The 18,381-nt window shown below is 38.2% G+C and overlaps 2 protein-coding genes across 6 annotated transcripts; both read right to left on the bottom strand.

Moving 5' to 3' along the window:
* Positions 1-1,596: 1,596 nt before the first annotated feature.
* On the bottom strand, positions 1,597-4,376 carry LOC143611490 (uncharacterized). 5 transcript variants are annotated; one of them, XR_013149780.1, is made up of 7 exons: positions 4,038-4,376; positions 3,332-3,368; positions 3,007-3,243; positions 2,861-2,908; positions 2,338-2,762; positions 2,117-2,255; positions 1,597-1,698 (listed from the first exon to the last, which is right to left on the bottom strand). XR_013149780.1 is itself a non-coding variant. In XM_077085697.1 (7 exons), exons 1-6 carry the CDS (start codon positions 4,334-4,336, stop codon positions 2,180-2,182), a joined length of 1,122 nt encoding a protein of 373 aa, XP_076941812.1. In that variant the 5' UTR covers positions 4,337-4,376; the 3' UTR covers positions 1,599-1,622; positions 2,174-2,179. The 5 variants fall into 5 exon arrangements, 2 of the variants coding, with proteins under 2 accessions (XP_076941812.1, XP_076941813.1); XR_013149782.1 differs by having other exon boundaries at positions 3,337-3,368; positions 4,038-4,251; XM_077085697.1 differs by having other exon boundaries at positions 1,599-1,622; positions 2,174-2,255.
* A 7,113-nt stretch (positions 4,377-11,489) lies between these two features.
* Positions 11,490-11,900, bottom strand: LOC143611503 (uncharacterized). The gene has a single exon (XM_077085709.1). It carries the CDS (start codon positions 11,898-11,900, stop codon positions 11,490-11,492), a length of 411 nt encoding a protein of 136 aa, XP_076941824.1.
* Between the last annotated feature and the right edge of the window lie 6,481 nt (positions 11,901-18,381).

Here is an 18,381-nt window from a genome sequence, read left to right as displayed (position 1 = left end):
GTTAATTGATGAAAAATGATCGAAATTGATAGCCCTGGTTAATAATTGGTTAGACCCAAATGGGTTTCTTGAAAAGCCCCAAATTTTGTGGCGAGTTAATGGGATTGTTGAAGAGAGGCGTTGAGAGATGTTTCTGAACATAATAAAGGGTTTAGTGTGAGTTAAGGGGATGTGGGACTGAGTAATTGGTGGAGTGAAATGGGTATTGAACATCAATTTGTGATTTTATGGAAGAAGATGATCGGAGAAGACGATGGGGTTAAAACCCTACATAAACCTAAAACCTTTTATTGTATTGTTTTATAATCTAATAATCTAAACCGACTCTTCACACAAATGTGATTGTTTATAGGTGAGGTTACTAACTTAAGTACAAACTAATAGATGCCCTCGCGTGTTGCGTCATGGGTTTCTACATTCTACGAACGCAACAAAGCAAGATAAAAGAAAATAAATTCGGGAAAGAACGAAAAGCTAAGGAAAAACTGTCGATTATTTATAGTTTATGAGTTATAGTTCAAAGGTAGTGGTGTATGTTAAATAAAAGTTTAAGGGTGTTTACTGCAACATTTCTAACCCCCCCCCCCCTCTCTACGGTTTGAACCCATGTCCCACAAGTAGCAACCAAACACCTTTTTCACCACAGGTCTACAGCATCAGAGTTTCTTGATTTAATATTCCTTAGTGTGTGTATATATTAAATACTAGATCATTAGAGGAGAAAAAAAGAAAGTTAGTGAATGTCATGTGACATCCACTAGTTGGTCAACCGCTCACCTTTAACAATCATAACAAAAAACTGTAGTGTTTGTTGTTATTTTATACCATGTATAATATTAGTATTTTTATTACAATATTTTGTTTGGCTTTATTTTGGAAACAGCGCATACATCTAATTCTTGACTTCACTCATTAGTATGCACCCTTTCTTGTTTTCCCAACCGGTACAAATGAAGTAAACTTTTTGCAAGTGTCTCTTCTCTAGCGGCGATTTTGATGTATGCTATTTTACGATTCCAATGACTTTGATGCATCTTCAACTCTTCACAATTAACAAAGGAGCATATTACAGGTCATGATTTTGTGATTCCAAGTTGAAATTTGCGATTTCAATTCATTCGAGAGTTATCGGAGAAGGTAGGGTCGTGGGTAAATTTTACATTCAATGACGTATCAGAGAATTTATTGATGGGTTAATTTCACCGCACACGTGCAAAATTGGGAAATATATGATACTCCCATGCTTCAAAAGTTAACTAGTGAATTGCGGATAAATATGCAAAATGTTCTTTATCGGAAAGATTAAGAGGGAGCGATAACCCACATAGTTGCGCTCTAGTAGAATTCCTATATATGTTTTACTCAACATTTAGCGTTTGACTTACGTTATTGGCATCTCTACTTGACAAAGACCAAACTATGCATAACACTTGCAAAACTTCAAAACCTTTGTACATTTATGATCGAGAACCGACAAGATAATAACGTTGCACCATAATCCATCCTCAACTTCCCTCACCTCGATTCAAACCATTGCAGACCGACCTTTCCATGAACAGTATCTAACAGTCAACATTGTTAAATCTAATTATCTAAATCTAAGACCACTTTGTTCAACATAACTACAATCACATAAACACATCTAATGAAACATTATTAGTTTTTCACAGTACCCATGAACCAATTTGTTTTGGCAATCTGGAAAGAAGTAAACCAACATCCAAACAACCATCATCATCATCATCATCATCATCATCGTACTCAGTATATCCCACCAATAGCAAAGCTATGGTAGGGTCTGAGGAGGGTAAGATGTAGACAGCCTTACCTCTACCCTATAAGGATAGAGAGGCTGCTTTCGGTGAGACCCCCGGCTCGATAGTAGTTTTGCATCAAGCCTTGGACATAAGGCACATAGCACTCAATCATCGGGACACCGGCTGATCGGTGCATGTACCCTTGTCTTTCGGCTATCAACGCCACTACATGATGCCTGATTAACCGTCCGTCACTTTTAACGTTATTTTCACGAGATTAGTAAAATAACGTCAAAATTAGTGCAATTTCACTTTTGCCCACCCGAGGGTTCACACATATATACATCATATGTGCGCACCACAAGCAGGGCTACATCCAAACAACCAATATAAAGAATCAAAATCAAACAAACAACCTGGCTTTACAACCCCGTCGCGCCTGTAGGCTTAAAACAATCAATATTGCACAACACCGCTGCTCGCATCATACCTCCAAATCTGCCACAAATTCATCTCAACTGTTAAAAAAACGCAAAATTTTAATCATTCGTTATAACAAATTAATAAAAGCTAACCAGACCGATCAATGCTGTTTCTGGCTTTCTCAGGCTGGTCAATGGCGTTAGTTGACTTTTCCACGTTTTCCTTTTCCGAACTCTTCTTTGACTTCTCCTTTTCTCTTCGGTCAACGCTTGGCCTTGACTTTTCCGTGCTCGTGCTTGGACGAGAATGCTCCGGAACATCCGTGCTCGACCTCGACTTCTCTCTAAAATCCGTACTGACCCGACCTTTTGCGTCGGTATCCGTTAACGACCCGGGCACATTTTTCAAGCGACCCGATTTTTCAACCGCCGATATGAACTTCTTAAGGTGCCGTATATACTCTGGGTACAACTCCAAATCACAGTGGTTCCCGCCTTTTATCCATAACGGTTCATATTTCTCTACACATAACTCCCATAACTGCTTACCGTGAGAACAATCTACAACATCGTCAGCCGTACCCTAAAACAAAATATAAAACAATAATTTGCAACAGATTATTTCAAGATTCAAACACATTACAAGTTAAATGTTATAACATGTCACATATTAACACGTACGTGAATAACAAGAACGGGACACTTGACCAACGGTATTTTGTCAACATTCTGCATCACAAAAAAGAAAAAAAGAATAAAAGATTAAACGATTTCGAACAATATAAAACTTATCTTAAGGCAAACGCAAATTTTATTAGAAAATCAACCTTATAAATATCAAACCAATACGTCCGTTTCACAGGATACATGACTCGAAGTCCAGACATAATCGGGCTATGAAGGACAACAGCCCGTAATCTTGACAACCGAGATGCTAGATCTAACGTAGGCCCACTACCGACAGACTGACCATATAATATAACATCTTCTTCGTTCACACCGTAAGTCTCTATAAGGCATCTATACGCAGCTTCTATGTCGGCATACGTATTCTGTTCACTTGGCTATCATTACAAAAACAACCAAATACTTATACTTCAGCAACCTAATTTCAAAACCGAAAGCATATTCGATTCATTCAAATTATTTTACCTTACCGGACGACTGCCCATATCCCGTGTAATCATACCTGCCCAAATTCAACATCTTGTTACAAACCTCAAATTAATAATCTAATTCCTAGGGCTGAGCACGGTTCGGTTCGGTTATTAGGCGAAACCCAAACCGAAACCGAAGTAATCGGTTATCTGAATATGCAAACCGTTTGGTTTTCGGTTTTCCGGTTTTTCGATTAATTTTGGTTTCGGTTCGGTTATTTTCGGGTTTTTTTCAATTATGTGTTTGGCATTGAAAAAAAAAAAGTTTAAAAAATGAAAATGCATATTTTAAGCTTGTATAAGAGCCTGTTAGATACCACAGTCCACGTATATATGAATTCAAAAAACAAAAATAGGCATGCGTTACGTGAAACTATACGAATACAAAGTTGCTAAATAGAGTTTAAAAATTAAAAAGCATTAAAAGTTTAGTCCAAACTCATCATCTTATTTATTTATCTTAAAAGTTTAATCCATTCCCTCATCATCTTGATAATCTTTATCATCATCAATCGGTTCTGTTCGGTTTTTTAAAAATGGATAACCAAATCGAAACCGAAAACACAAAGACAAAAAATTAACTGTTGGTTCGGTTCGGTTGTTTGGGTTAATTCGGTTTTCTGCTCACCCCTACTAATTCCTATCAAATTTGAATAGTATGTATTTAATTAGTCATAAACCCTAAACTTATTACTTATTACCCCAATAAGTTAACTCTGAGATGGAGGCTGAGTTCGCAGAAGAGATCATACATCTGGCCGAGATCAGCAGCGTTGCCATGAGAATACAAGACCGTCAAGGAGGCCACCGGATTCTTGACATACGCCGCCACGATCTCCGACCCACGTTTGGTCTTCAGCTTCAGCACGTCAACGTTGTCTCTCTCCGACACATCCGTCATCCTCAGCTTCCCCGATTCGTGGACCTCCACCCTGTACGACGATGGGCTTGGCGGGAAAAAGGCGAACTTGGCGGCCACGGTGGACGTCATGGCCCCCATCGGATTAGGTTGTGTAAAGTTTGGGTTTTTATGGATTTGGGTGGGTTTAATTGAAGAGATATTGGATGATTAGTGGGTTTCTTGAAATGGGTTTGATGATGATCAGATGATGAGACAGAGACACAGAGTGGAAGAAGAGAGAGAATAGAAACGGAAGGAAGGAAGAGATCAAGGAAGTAATTCCGCCGTTAAAGAGGTAGGATACCACGTGTTCATTAAAGCTCTTATCATTTTTTTCAATTATTATTAAGAGTATTGATTTTCTACATTTATATATGCAATCTAATATTTCAATTTTCAAATACATGTAAAAGCTTTTTACAATACTTAAATAAAAAAAATGTTTTGCTTCGATCATGTATGGGTATTGCTAAACTTTTCTTCGGGTTGAGAGCATGCCAACCTGTACACATGATGGAGGCAGCGTTGTTCTTTGACAAGGGATTGCGTGAGACGGTCGAGGACATTGTAGTTTGTGGAGGTCCTTTCTTTGGAGACATCCAATGGTGACTTGCTTCCTTACCTATTAAGAATGGGGTTTGGGGTTGTATTCGGCAGTAGAGGCTTCCTCCTGTGCGTCTGTGGCCTCGAGAGCCCAATCGTGGGTGCTTCAGGATCACATTTTGCGAGGAAGTGGTATCTATGGGATGAATTCTGATTATTCTTGTGCTTTGACTTGTCTTCGTGATATGATTCCAAGCGTCGATTTTAGCAGTTTCACTAACAAAGAGACCTTTTTAGTAAAATTGCTCACGACATGGAGCCACAATTTGACATGACAAGTAGACAAAAAACCATTTTAGAGTGTCTACAAGCACCACATGCCATTTTAGAGTGTCTACAAGCACCACATGCTCAAGATTTTCTTCTTATTTTTGACAGAAAAATAAGAAGATGGCTCCATATGTCTCTAGTGGAGTATCGTATTATCCTTAAGTATCGCCTCATGATTCCTCTATTCCTGGTTTATGAGATATCTGCTGTTTGACGTAAGGAGTGTTTGGACTCATATGGAATATGAGAGCACGCAGTGCATTGTAAGGAGCTCCCGGGGTTCAAGTACCGACACGATCTGGTTAAGGATATGCTCTTTGACATATTTAGGCGGGCCGAAATTTTTGTTAAGAAAGAAGCACATGTGAATTTCCTGACTGACCCGTCGGAAGGAATATCATCTCTTCGGCCGACTGACATTTTGGTGTTTGGATGGATAGGAGGAAAACATGCATGTGTGGATTTAACAGGGGCTTCTCCTCTAGTGGGCTTAGTGAGTAGTGGTTTCACAGCCAGTCAAGTTGCTTTGAAAGCTGCTTTAGGCAAGGTGACTAAACATGATAAGGCGTGTCTTGACAACCAACATGTATTTATTCCTTATGCTTTTGACACTTTTGGTTTCCTCACGCCTGAAGTTGTGGAGTTACTTACCCGTGTTCAATGGGTCATGCATAGTAATGTTATGACTCCAAGATCAGCAAATGTAGTTTTTAAAAGATTGGGTTTTGCAATTCAAAAAGGGGTAACTACACAGCTTGTTGCCTGCTTGCCTTCTGTTTCGATGTAATCAAAAACTCATGCAAATTTAATTAATAAAGCAACAATACATTATCGATATAGTTCTGTAAAATGGTTTTGTTTTCTTGCAAAGTGTATGAAACAATCAGAGAATGTAACGTGTGTATTTTAGACGAAGGTATATGTAGGTGCGTATGCATAATTGTTCAACATGATATGTATATACTTATGCATAGTTGTAAAAATGATATGTGTGTAAATATGCGTCATTATAATCAGAATGCATCAATGTAATAAAATTGCGCACATCATATGCATACAAGTAATGCTGTAGGACTTGCTAGCCGTTAGTCGGGGATAGGGATTAACGATTAATTATCGGGATTAATTTTATTGCAATATATATATATATATATATATATATATATATATATATCCAACATTTATATATAAATTTGGCCGATTTTGGCCAAATAGCAATTAATTGGCAGCATGTCTGTGGGCTTGATTACTGTCCCATTGTTTAGTTTTGGCGACACCGGGTGATAATTGGGGACTAGGCGAATAGGTGGCGATCACTAGTTCAATCCATGAACTGAACGGGTTTTGTCTCACCACATTGTTGTGCTTTGTTCACGGGCGTTGGCCTTAAGTGAGGGTTTTCCCCAAATCGAAAGGCGATTGCAACCTGATGTGGTGAATTTGGCAATAGCCCATTGAAGGATTTGTTGCCCATTCAAGCAAAAAGAGTGCTAGTTAAAGCGACACGTCATTCACATAGGCAGTGGAACTTTAATTAGCTCATCCATTAACTAGAGTGTTGCGGGTTTTAACTAGCTAGTTATAGATGATGAAGGAAATAAATAAACAAAAAAGTTTGATTTGTTGTTAGTTTGATGGCCCCACCTTTTCATGTTTAACACTTGTTAACAAACACCCTTAGGCTGCGTGCTATGGTGGGGGGCTTCGAAGCCCCTCCACAGTGCTACGTCAGCGCCACGTGGGCTCTGGGGGCATCGAAGCCCCAAGGCATAATGCCCCTCTATGGTGAGGGGGCATCGAAGCCCAACATTTTTTCTTTTTTTTTTATAAAACAAAAAAATCAAGACAAATAAAAATAAAAAAAACCAATAAAAATAAAAACCCTACAAATAAAAAAAAACCTAAAAATAAAAATATAACTAATGCTCATCGTCGTCGTCGTCCTCGTTTGCATTTTTGGCCAATATCTTTACTCTTCTTTTTTCCATCACCGCCCATGACACAGGATCTAGGTGCGATAGATCTTTTGTGATGAGCTCGAGTTCCTTTTGTTTCGTTCGCTCTTGGTGCATCGCTTTGTATTCCGCAAGCATCGCCTTTCTTTCTTCGTGCACCTTCATGAGGCCCTCCTGTTTTTGTTTTTTAATGTTGGCAATCTCAGTTAGTCTCCGCTCCAAGTTTTCAAGATGCGAGCTCGTGTCGTGTAAGGCCCCGAACCCGGTAGCCCTACTTTAGCGTCGGATTTACTCATAAACACAGTCCTTCAAATCAGAGTTTATTAAAACTTTTCGCGGAATATAAAACATCAATCATTTGTTACAAAACATTAAATCTTTTCTTTGATACCATAACACAAAACTTTATATTTAAAACATCTTTACTTCTTTCTTCAGATGCCAGCCGTTCAATCCATGCCGTGTGTCAACCTCATGCTAACTCTATAATCAGCTCACCTGCGTGCATACTAAAAGTCAGCTACGCTGAGTGAGTTCTAGTTAATCAGGCAACATACAATCTATTCTCATATATTACTTCCCGTATCCGAAGACACATATTACTACCTTAACCTTGTATAAATATCCATAGGAGGATCGTCACGTAATATCTATTAAAAGAACCATTACCATTACCCTACCATATATATACTTTCCATAGGAGGAACACTATACTATCCATAGAAGGAACACTTTACTATCCATAAAAGGAACACTATACCTTCCATAAAAGGAACACTATACTTTCCATAGAAGGAACACTATACCTTCCATAAAAGGAACACTATACTTTCCATAGAAGGAACACTATACCTTCCATAAAAGGAACACTATACTTTCCATAAAAGAAACTCTATACTTTATTATTTAATATCCATGTAAGGAGCTAGTCACTTCCCTCGACGATACGTGCAATATCCGAAGATCGTTCACGTACCGGCAAGCAATCATTCATCTATTTCACATTATCCATATAAGGCATACACATAAAATTTATATCCTTTCGTTCATACTTTCTTACTTTCTTTAGTATTATCTTACTTTCATACCTTACGTTATAAAGAGCATTACGCCCTACATTCCTCGAGTATTACTAGGGCTCGGTACCCTCTTCGTAACCATACAACCATACGTTATCGTTTCTTTCTTCTATTATCTCTATCATGTTCATACACATAAACATACATAACATACTTACCTTATTCTTAGCGCTGCAACCTGACAGTACGTGCAATATCCGAAGATCGTTCACGTACCATCAAGCAATCATTCATATATAACACATATATCACATAGGGCATACACTTATCACTTAGGATAAATGTATTGACAACACATCAAGTATGCACACAGCCCCGAAAACATAACAAGGAATGGGGCTAGAAACTCACCTGAATTCTGCTTCTTTTTCTGATAGCTGTAAATCCCTTCTCTATCTGAGCTCGGCTGACTGTACAAGTTACACGTATCAAACAACTATCACTACTCATATCATCTTTCCAGTCTTAACTACTACCCACAACGAACGGGGGTCCGGGGGCAGCGCCCCTGGCAGCGGGGTCTAGGGGCGGCAGCCCCTAGCAGGGTCCAAGGGGCAGAGCCCCTGGCTGGGGTCGAGCTGCCAGGTCAGCTTGGAAAAATTTTATTTACATTAACTGTTTTAACACATTTTCCATTAGGTTTTAATTTATTTTCTAAACGAACTTCACTTTAGGCGAAGTTAAACCTCGGGCGAACTTGGCTTCAGGCGAAGTTAAACCTTAGGCGAACTTGGCTTCAGGCGAAGTTATCCTTAGGCGAACTTGGCTTCAGGCGAAGTTATCCTTAGGCGAACTTGGCTTCAGGCGAAGTTATCCTTAGGCGAACTTGGCCGTAGGCGAAGTTATCCTTAGGCGAAGTTACGCTTGAAGGCGAAGTTACGCTTGAAGGCGAAGTTCATCAGGCGAACTTAATCTTGCAGGCGAAGTTATCGCGCTGCAGATCTGTTTGCCCATAAATCCTTCGTTTCTTAGCCAAATAACTCGATTTTGGTACCCACGGAATCGTATGATCGGCGCCTACAAATCCCAACCATCAAATCGGCCTAAAATCGACGTTTTAGGGGTCCGATTTGGGCAGTTTGGGTTTCGGGTCCGGTTAACCCATCCAATCCTAACCATTTTCAGTAATATTAGCTTTGTTGGATTTGTTCTTGCCTTACCAACTCAGATCTATCAACGAAATCTCGGGTCTCGGCTTCGAATCTTGATCGGTTAGAATGTGTGTGTTTTGAGTGTGTGAAGAAATAGATGTAAATGAAGATATTTTGGGGTGTTAGGGTATTTATATCTCTGAGATCCCATGGACCTAAGGCCCATTCTCATTTAACCCATCCTAATTAATCCAAGTCCATAACCAACGTCCATTACCCGACACTAGCCCGACCCATACCAACTCCTATTCTTTTATTTATTTCCTGATAACCCGAGTAAACTTTCCCTCTATTATTAAGTAATATAATTAATATTATCTTGAAATTTCGGGATGTTACATGTCGGAACTCTTAGAGGATGTGGTTCTAGAAGAAGATCCTCCACCTCTAGCCACCGCCTTGGCTTTATCTCTTCCTACCGGCCGTGGCAACTCATCCGGTTCGTCAAAAATTAATTCCGGATCCAACTCGTTTAGATTAACTTAACAACAACCATCGGACATGGGCTGTGACGGCGATTGATCGGCCGAAGTAGACGTTGTCTTTGACCGTTTGGACGGTCGCGATGATGATAATGTCGGGACCGTATGCCACTTTGGCGAGCTTATGCATTGTCTCCAAACATCCAACATGCTAAAATCTTTATTATAAAGGGCTTTGTATTGTTTTAAGCATGCCTCCAACACATCGGCATCGCCCATGCCGCTTTTTCTGTTGTTCACAACGCGGGTGTGAACGGCTGTGAAGTCGGTTATTTGTGTGCGTAATGACTTCCAATTGTTGTAGACGGAGTCATTCCCGCGATACTCTCCTCGACCCATTAAAGCAAAGAACTTGGTGCGTATTTGTACCCAAAACTCCGGCGAATGTTTGCCGTCACCTTCGATACATATAAAAGCTTAATATTAGTAAACAAAAATATATAACATGGAAAACATATAAATATTTTTATAATATACCTTGAATCGAGTCTTCGGAAGAGTCGATCAACGCTAAGGCTAACGCCATTACCTCGTCCGCTTCTCACATTTGTCGTTTGCCCTTTTCGGTTGTTCGAACGTCACCCGGGTTCTTTTTTTTATGACTTCTTTTTGGACGCCGGACTTGCGTTTCGGGTATTTGGGTTTGTGGTACTTGCGAGGACGTATACATCATTGGCGTCCGAAAGAACATATCAGGGGTAAACGGTTGCATGGGTGGAGGAATCGTCGGTCGTTGTTGGTTTACATAGAACGGGTTGCTAAGGTCGACGTTATTTGCGAGCAAACTAGCCCACCATATACAACTCGGATCCCACGGGTTTTGATTCGGGTTCGGGTTCGGGTTCGGGTTCGAGTTAGGATTCTTGATTTGGTGTGAAGATGAATGTTGTGAAGATGGTTAAATTTGATGTGAAGATGGTTAAATTTGGTGTGAATATGAAAGTTGTTTGAGTAAAATTGAAAAAAAGGTTTGAATTTATATAGAAATGTTAATTTTAATTTTTTTTAAAACGGCTAGTGACCGTTGGTGGTGGGCCCCCCACCGCGCCCATCGTCCCCTCCACCCTTCCCCCCTCCGCGCCCCACCTCATCGCGCCCCTCTACGGTGTTTCATGCCAACCGCGCCCCTCTCCCCCCCTCCTTCCGCGCCCATAGTGCATAGCCTTAGGCTGTCTGCTATGGTAGGGGGCTTCGAAGCCCCTTCACAGCGCCACGTGGGCACTGGGGTTATCGAAGCCCCAGGGCATAATGCCTCTCTATGGTGAGGGGGCTTCGATGCCCAACCTTTTTTTTTCATAAAACAAAAAAACCAACACAATAATATATAATGCAATAATAAAAAAATACAATAATAATAAAGTACAAAATAAATTCGATATGAAAACATATAAAAAAAAATTAAAAAAAAATTACAACTATTTTTAATCATCGTCATCGCCGTCATGTTGCTTATTACTCCAAAGATGTTCAACCAAATCCGATCGAAGGCTGAAATTCATTTCCCTTTTTCGTGTTTTTAATAAATTAGCAAGTTTCTCATCTTCGTTTAGTGTACAGATCAGCTCTGGCTCATCGTTGTACTCGCCTTAGCAAATTGCTCTACCCGAGTCCTCCAATATCATATTATGCAAGATAATGCAAGTGTACTTTATGTCTTAACTTATCCATTTGTTGAAAACAAGCCGGTTGTCTAATGATAGACTAACGTTTCTTTAATACTCCGTATGACATTCCGATGTTTTTTTGGCCGACTCGTGTTTTTTCTTATGCTGGCGTTTTTCGTCAGTCGGGCACTTAAAGCTAAGAACCAACGTGGCCCACTCTGGATAAATACCGTCGACTAGATAATATCCGTATTCGTAGTTGACATCGTTCATGGAAAATAGGGTGTCGGGTGAGACTCCATCTATGAGGCGGTCAAAAATAGGGGACGCATTAATCACAGCTATATCATTGTTTGCACCGGGCATCCCAAAAAGCGCATGCCATATCCAAAGATCAAATGATGCAGCCGCCTCAAGCATAATTGTTGGGCCATCATGATCACCTCGATGATATTGACCCTGCCAAGCAACTGGACAGGCTTCCCAAGGCCAGTGCGTGTAATCGAGGCTACCAAGCATCCTGGGAAAACCATGTTTTTGTTGATGCACCTCGTATATTTTTTGTACGTCACTTTGAGTCGGCTTCCTCAACTATTTTTTATGATATAGTTGAGGAATACCTAAGTTTAACGCATTTTATAAAATTCATACTCAAAATGTTAAGGTTTTGAAATAAATAATTAGAATAATAATACTCATATTCGCAGAATGTGTGAAACGCCTCACGAGCCACTGTCTCCGACATCTGTAAATACTCTTCTATGGAGTCGCTCGCAGTCCCGTAGGCTAGTTGACGAATTGCCGCCGTACATTTTTGCAAAGTAGAAAATCCCGGTTTACCTCTTGCGTTCGCCCGTTATTGGAAGAATGCATAATCGCGTGCTAAATCACCAACTATTCGTAAAAATAGTTGGCGACTCATCTGAAAACACCGCCGAAATCGTTCCGAATCAAAAGTCGCGTCCGGCGAAAAATAATCTTTCATCAACCGATCATGAGCACCTACGCGATCCCATTGAAGATGAGGCCATCTTGTTCGTGATTGTGAGCTTTCGCGATGCTGGACTAAGAGTTGGGCAGCCTCTCGAATATCACTAAATGTCGCTTCATCCTCTGAATCCGAATCGGAAATAACGTCGATATTGGGGTGGTAGTCGGGTGTCGAAGATGATTCGGAAGACATAGTTGTGGAGAAAGTTTTAAAAAGTTTAAAGAGGAGAATGTGATGTTTGTAGAAATTGGGCGAATGATATATATATATATATATATATATGTGTGTGTGTGTGTGTGTGTGTATTATATATTATTTAAATTTGATTTTTTTTTTAATTTAACGGTAATAAATCCGTTAAGGGGGGGGGACCCAACCTTCCACCGCGTCGGCTGTCCTCTAGGCGCCCCATCCCTCCGCGCCCCCCGGCGGTGTTCCCTTTTCTCCCCTCCATGACGCCCCATAGCGGGGAGTCTTAATGTCGTGGCACAGTATAGCTTCCGGCTTTAACTAGCAAAATAATAATAATAATGTACCTATTTTATTAAAGCAACGTATTTTTTCACATGTCATTCAATTAGACACTTACATAGGCTTCAAGCGTACAAGTTTCTATTTTTACAATTTTCTCTTTATGAATGATAAAATGAAATCGGTGGGATGAATGATAAAATGAAAAATATATTGTTGGTGGGAATTGAACTAATCAACTTGCTTTTAAAATGTTTATGACTTTCCAACTCAACCGGGAAGAATTGATGTTAGTCTTCTCTTTTTCTTAATTGGTATAGATTTACAACCTTCCATTTTATTACTTTTAGAGTTAAGTGTCATTTTAGTACCTGTGGTTTGTTCAATTACGCAACTTTAGTACCGTTTTTAAATTTATTGCAAATGACTACTTCACTTTTCTAAAACTTGCAATTTTAATACTTTTTTCTAACCCCGTCTATATTTATTCGTTAAGTCAAGGTTAATTTGGTAACTTTGTTATTTTCTTTATTTTCCTTGTAATAAAAAAGAGAAGGTAATTTAAAAAATATATATATTTGTCCGGCTAAATTAAAGCCTCACCTAACCATCACATACACTTGGTTAATCATCACCACACAACCATTGAACCAACACCACACAGCCACTGAACCACCACCACTATGAAATTCTGGCGACCATTGTACAGCTCTGACTGACCCCTACCTGAAGGGCCGGCGATGGTACTAATACTAACGGCCGGAGGAAACAACCGTAGACCGTGGAGACTGCCACCGCATCTCACACCACTCGGCCACCATTCGACAACAACACAATTTCCTGACCAAAATCTCTCTCTTTCTCTATCTCATCAGATCTGAATTGCTAGAAACCCTCTCGATTTTCCGGCGACTTGTCAACCCCCCCCCCCTCCTCGATTTTTCCAGCTACCCGACCGGTGGCTTTAAATGCAAAATCACGGCGGCGGCGGAGGTTTTTGGTGTTGGCGGTGGTGGTTTTCGATAATGTTTGGGTTGTCTTTAAAGGTGGCAGTGGCGGTCTTTGGTGGTGGGGATGGTTTTGATTATTAGAGGTCTTCAATGGTGGCAACGGTTATCTTCAATTGTTGCATCGATGGTCTTCAATGGTTATTAGATATAGAGTTCAATTTATTTTTGTTTTGTACCACGCCAAGGAAGGCATATAAAAGAAAAGAAAAAAAAAATAAATAAAAACTTTTACCAAATTACCCCTCATTTAACGGGATAAGAATAGATGATGTTAGAAAAAGGTATTAAAATCGTAAGTTTTAGAAAAGTAAAGCAGCCATTTGTAATAAATTTAAAAACGGTATTAAAGTTGCGTAATTGAATAAACCATAGGTACTAAAATGACACTTAACTCTTACTTTTAAAATGCAAATACAAATTATTCTTACCAATCTATGCATTTTAGAAAATTATTTATATCTTAAATTCATAAGATATGTAAATATGTATATTATTAAATTTAACTTCTTAATTTTATTTTTTAACCACCCGTGTATCACACGGGTTCTATCCTAATAATAATAATAATAAAGAATAATAATAATGTTATAAATGTTTTTTTTAATCTGTTTGACACGTGTACTTTAGATTTCATAGCTTCGGGCTAGTTTTGTTTCATTCCGTTCATAAAAATGTCCTTTACATTCGTAAATAGTTTTATACCTTAGTTTATTATGACACAAATATTAAGTACGAAAATGATGAATAAGGTAAAATGTTAAAATAAATAAATAAATCATGAGATAAAACGACATACAAATACACAATTACTGGCCATACAATATGACATGTTTCCACGATGGTGGGGTACGGAGATGTCGATGAATCGTTGCATTGTTTGAAACTTTGTTTTAGATTTGACCGTTCAACGGCTCCAATCATTATTTATTGTTTACTTGTTTGTTGTTTTGAATGTTTTGGATCAAGTGGTCATGTCAATTATATACCCTATAAACTTTATCTCACATTTATTTAACCAATAGCATAATATCAAACCTATCTAGCCAGCCCAAACCGGGTCACTAGTTCAACCACCTCAAACTAGCCGGCCCATTCAAAGGCGACCCAAACTATTGAACAAAGTCGACTAGCGTTCTGTGTCCCGGTCTGATCTGGTCGAATTTATCAAACAGTTGCGACATAAACATGGCTGGTTTCATTTTACTACTCTATTAATTTCCTCCATATTTTCTACGTAACACCATTTTAAAAATTCCACATAGAATACCATCTAGATGTCATGAGGACTAGTGCCTTATTAATCAACTTTCTTTGTTAACTCCAAAAACACACGGACCCGTTTATATTGTTTTAACCTGTACCCCAAAACTTATTGTTAATTACTGACCCTAATGTTATTCAAATACTACTTAAATTGTATATAATCACAATTACCTGTTTTATAAAACTCTAATCCTCCTTTCTCTTTTCTTATATTTTTCTTCCTCCTGCCGTCATTATCTTCTTCTTTATTTTTTACTAATCTAGAGGTAAGTTATTTGGTTTTTGGTATGCCATTATAAGTCCAATAAGAATACGTTTGTTGATGATGTATTTTTACATATGAATTCTTCTTCCTGCTGCCATTTACTTCATCTTTCTTTGTTAATAATTTGAATGTAACTTATTTGGTTTTTGGTATATTATTAAGAGTATAATAAGATTCCGTTTGATGATTACGCATTATTATATGTGAACCAGTTTTGTTTATACATGAATATTTATTAAAGAATTTTTTATATAACCTCAATTATTTTTTTGTTATGTATAGCATACTAACAAACTTTTTTTGTTTATCTACAGATTTTTGAGTTGAAATATTTCTTGAAGATGACAACGTCTTTCTACATTGTTTTTTAAGATCCGAAAGCCCCTTTTATGGTATGCAATCAAACCGTATATTTCTATTATAGGTAATTAAAGAATTTAGGGTTTTAGTAATGTTGTTTATATCATATGATATTCTTATTAGGTAATTTAAGAAGAATTTATATTTTGAGTTATGATTTTTTACTATTATTTTTTCAACTTGTGAGTGACTTTTTGTATGATCACAAATCTTTTTCACATTTCTCATTTTTGTCTCCCTTTGCATTTTAACTTCCCTATGATACAAATGCTACCTACAAGGCTACAAGTTATGATGTGATCATAATTCACTTCCGTGCTCTCTAAAACAATTAGTCGTACATAAAGCTAATAGAATCAAGAAATATTGTTAAGGAATCACGATCGATGTCACCGTTAAACCGAATCAAGTTACGAACCAGTTGCGATTCTGAATTATCTTTTTTTCACCTCTAGTTATAGCTTATAAAAAGTCAAGTGATATCCAACCCATTTTATTTTCAATCATCCGCCATGTGTAGGCTAGAGGTGTACAAAAAACCGGTTTCACATAAACCGGTTCTCAAACCGTTAGTTTCAGGACCGGTTCCCTTTAAAATCTAGAAAACCGAACCGGTTTGAGTAAAACCGGTTTATAAACCGGACCGAACCGAAGTGACCAGGCCGGTCTATCTTGCTTCTAAGCCAGTCTGTAAACCAAACCGGTTTGAATCAAACCGGTTTTGACCAGCTGTTGACCAAACCGGTTCGGTTTGGATTTAAATCCGGTTTTGTACACCTCTGGTGTAGGCTACTACTATTCCTATTAAGAAGAGCCTCAGCCCACCACAAATATATATCATCACACTATGTTCCGGCCCAAAAGAAGTCTTCTAAACCTCAGTTGGAGTATTTACTCGGGAACAACATCATTGCGATTCAGTTTTGATGAAGAGGCTACAATCCAGTTCCTTAATCTACAGCCGATGGGTTTTCTAATAGCATGCGAATGAATTCTGGTTACATCTAACATATGATATTATGTGTAGCCGTGTAGGTGACAATATTGACATATTCTTTAAAAGGTGAGTTGATATAAGAAAAAATAAGATGTATATGGATTAATTTGGGTCACTTCATATTAGTTGACGACTCAAATTTGGATCATGTCAGATTATTCATTGGTTCAAAACGTATATGTACTAAAAGATTGTTAACTTAAAAAAGATCCAAAAAGGTTAGCGCCACCCATGACTTAATTTGTTTGCCTTCACTACCTAATCGTTGTCACCACAACCAATCTCCATTGTTGCCGCCACTCCAATGTTGGCTCCCCCGCCGCTACTCCACCAATACCATCATCACCCCCCCCCCCCCAAAACAACCGGCACCACTACCTTATCCATTGTTGACAATCCACCCATTCCACCACCACCGCCCCTGTGGCACCACAAGTCCACCACTGGTGCTACACCCGAGACGCCACCCACCACCATCAACGCGTAGTCATCCTACTACCGGCATCGCCTCAACCACCATAAGAAATATAGCGGGTGAACATATTTTTATACTTTTTCTAAAGCGATTCACTTACTTGCCTCCATTTTGGATATAACCCAGTTTGATGGGAACGAAATTGATAACTTTTGTTTAAAAGCCTCTTAACAGAAAAATTTAAAGTCTATCAATCAAAAGGACGTAATTTGCTACAAAATGTAGACATAAATGATGTTTTTTTGTAAATTCTTTAGTTAAATGATGAAAATTGAAAATTTTTATACATATTTAAAGAACGAAAAAGCGTAATTTACTCTTACTTTTTCTTTATAGTCACCTATAAAACCATAGTCATTTGATACTACGAGAAAAAAAAACAGAAAGGTCACGCCATAACATTTAATGGCGGTCTAAAATTATTTATTCTTATTCTTTTTTAAATTTTTGAAAAGTATATATATTTTAGGTTCTATATTAATAATGTTAGATTATCGGCCGTTTACAATTTATTAAAATATATAACACACACACATATATATATATGTATATATGAAGTTTTATATATATATTTCCATCCGTGTTTAATACGGGATCTAACCTAGTTATGATAGTATATTATACATATATACGCCACTTGAGTTGTAGTCAGTTATAAGAGACAACACTTCTTCGGTAAAGACACTCAGTTTTAAACTTGAACTTCGATGATGACTCAGGTTCAAATCCAATTGCAAGATAATTTAATAAACAATGGTGCGTTTTGTTATATAAAAAAACATTATACGTATATATCCATTTATTACCTTTTCATGTTACTCATTTATAACTTCACAAACTATATATTTTTTCCCCTTTCAAACCCCGAATATAAAGTTGCTTATTCATTAGTGTGTCTCATAAAATACAAGATTAACTACATTATACACTACTCACATAAGTTTTTTGTTTATAACTCGATTGTAGTCGGGTATAAAATTATTAATCAATTAATTAAAAGTGAGTCACTGGGTACACAAGGCATATGATGCATGAGCCTCGGTATGTCAAACAACCACGTGTCAAGTTGTGGTTTAGAGACAACACCTAGTTTTTGATGAGCACATACCATATGTGTATAGAGATCTCATGTGTGTTTGCGTTGTTTGATGAGTAATATTCTAGCTTC

This window comes from Bidens hawaiensis, unplaced genomic scaffold (genome assembly GCF_021521415.1).
Source record: "Bidens hawaiensis isolate Kalapana, Puna unplaced genomic scaffold, B.hawaiensis_p1.1 tig00031241_1, whole genome shotgun sequence".
Lineage (NCBI taxonomy): Eukaryota > Viridiplantae > Streptophyta > Magnoliopsida > Asterales > Asteraceae > Bidens > Bidens hawaiensis.
The sequence above is the reverse complement of the archived record's forward strand: the minus strand, read 5'-3'. Positions and strand labels throughout refer to the sequence as shown.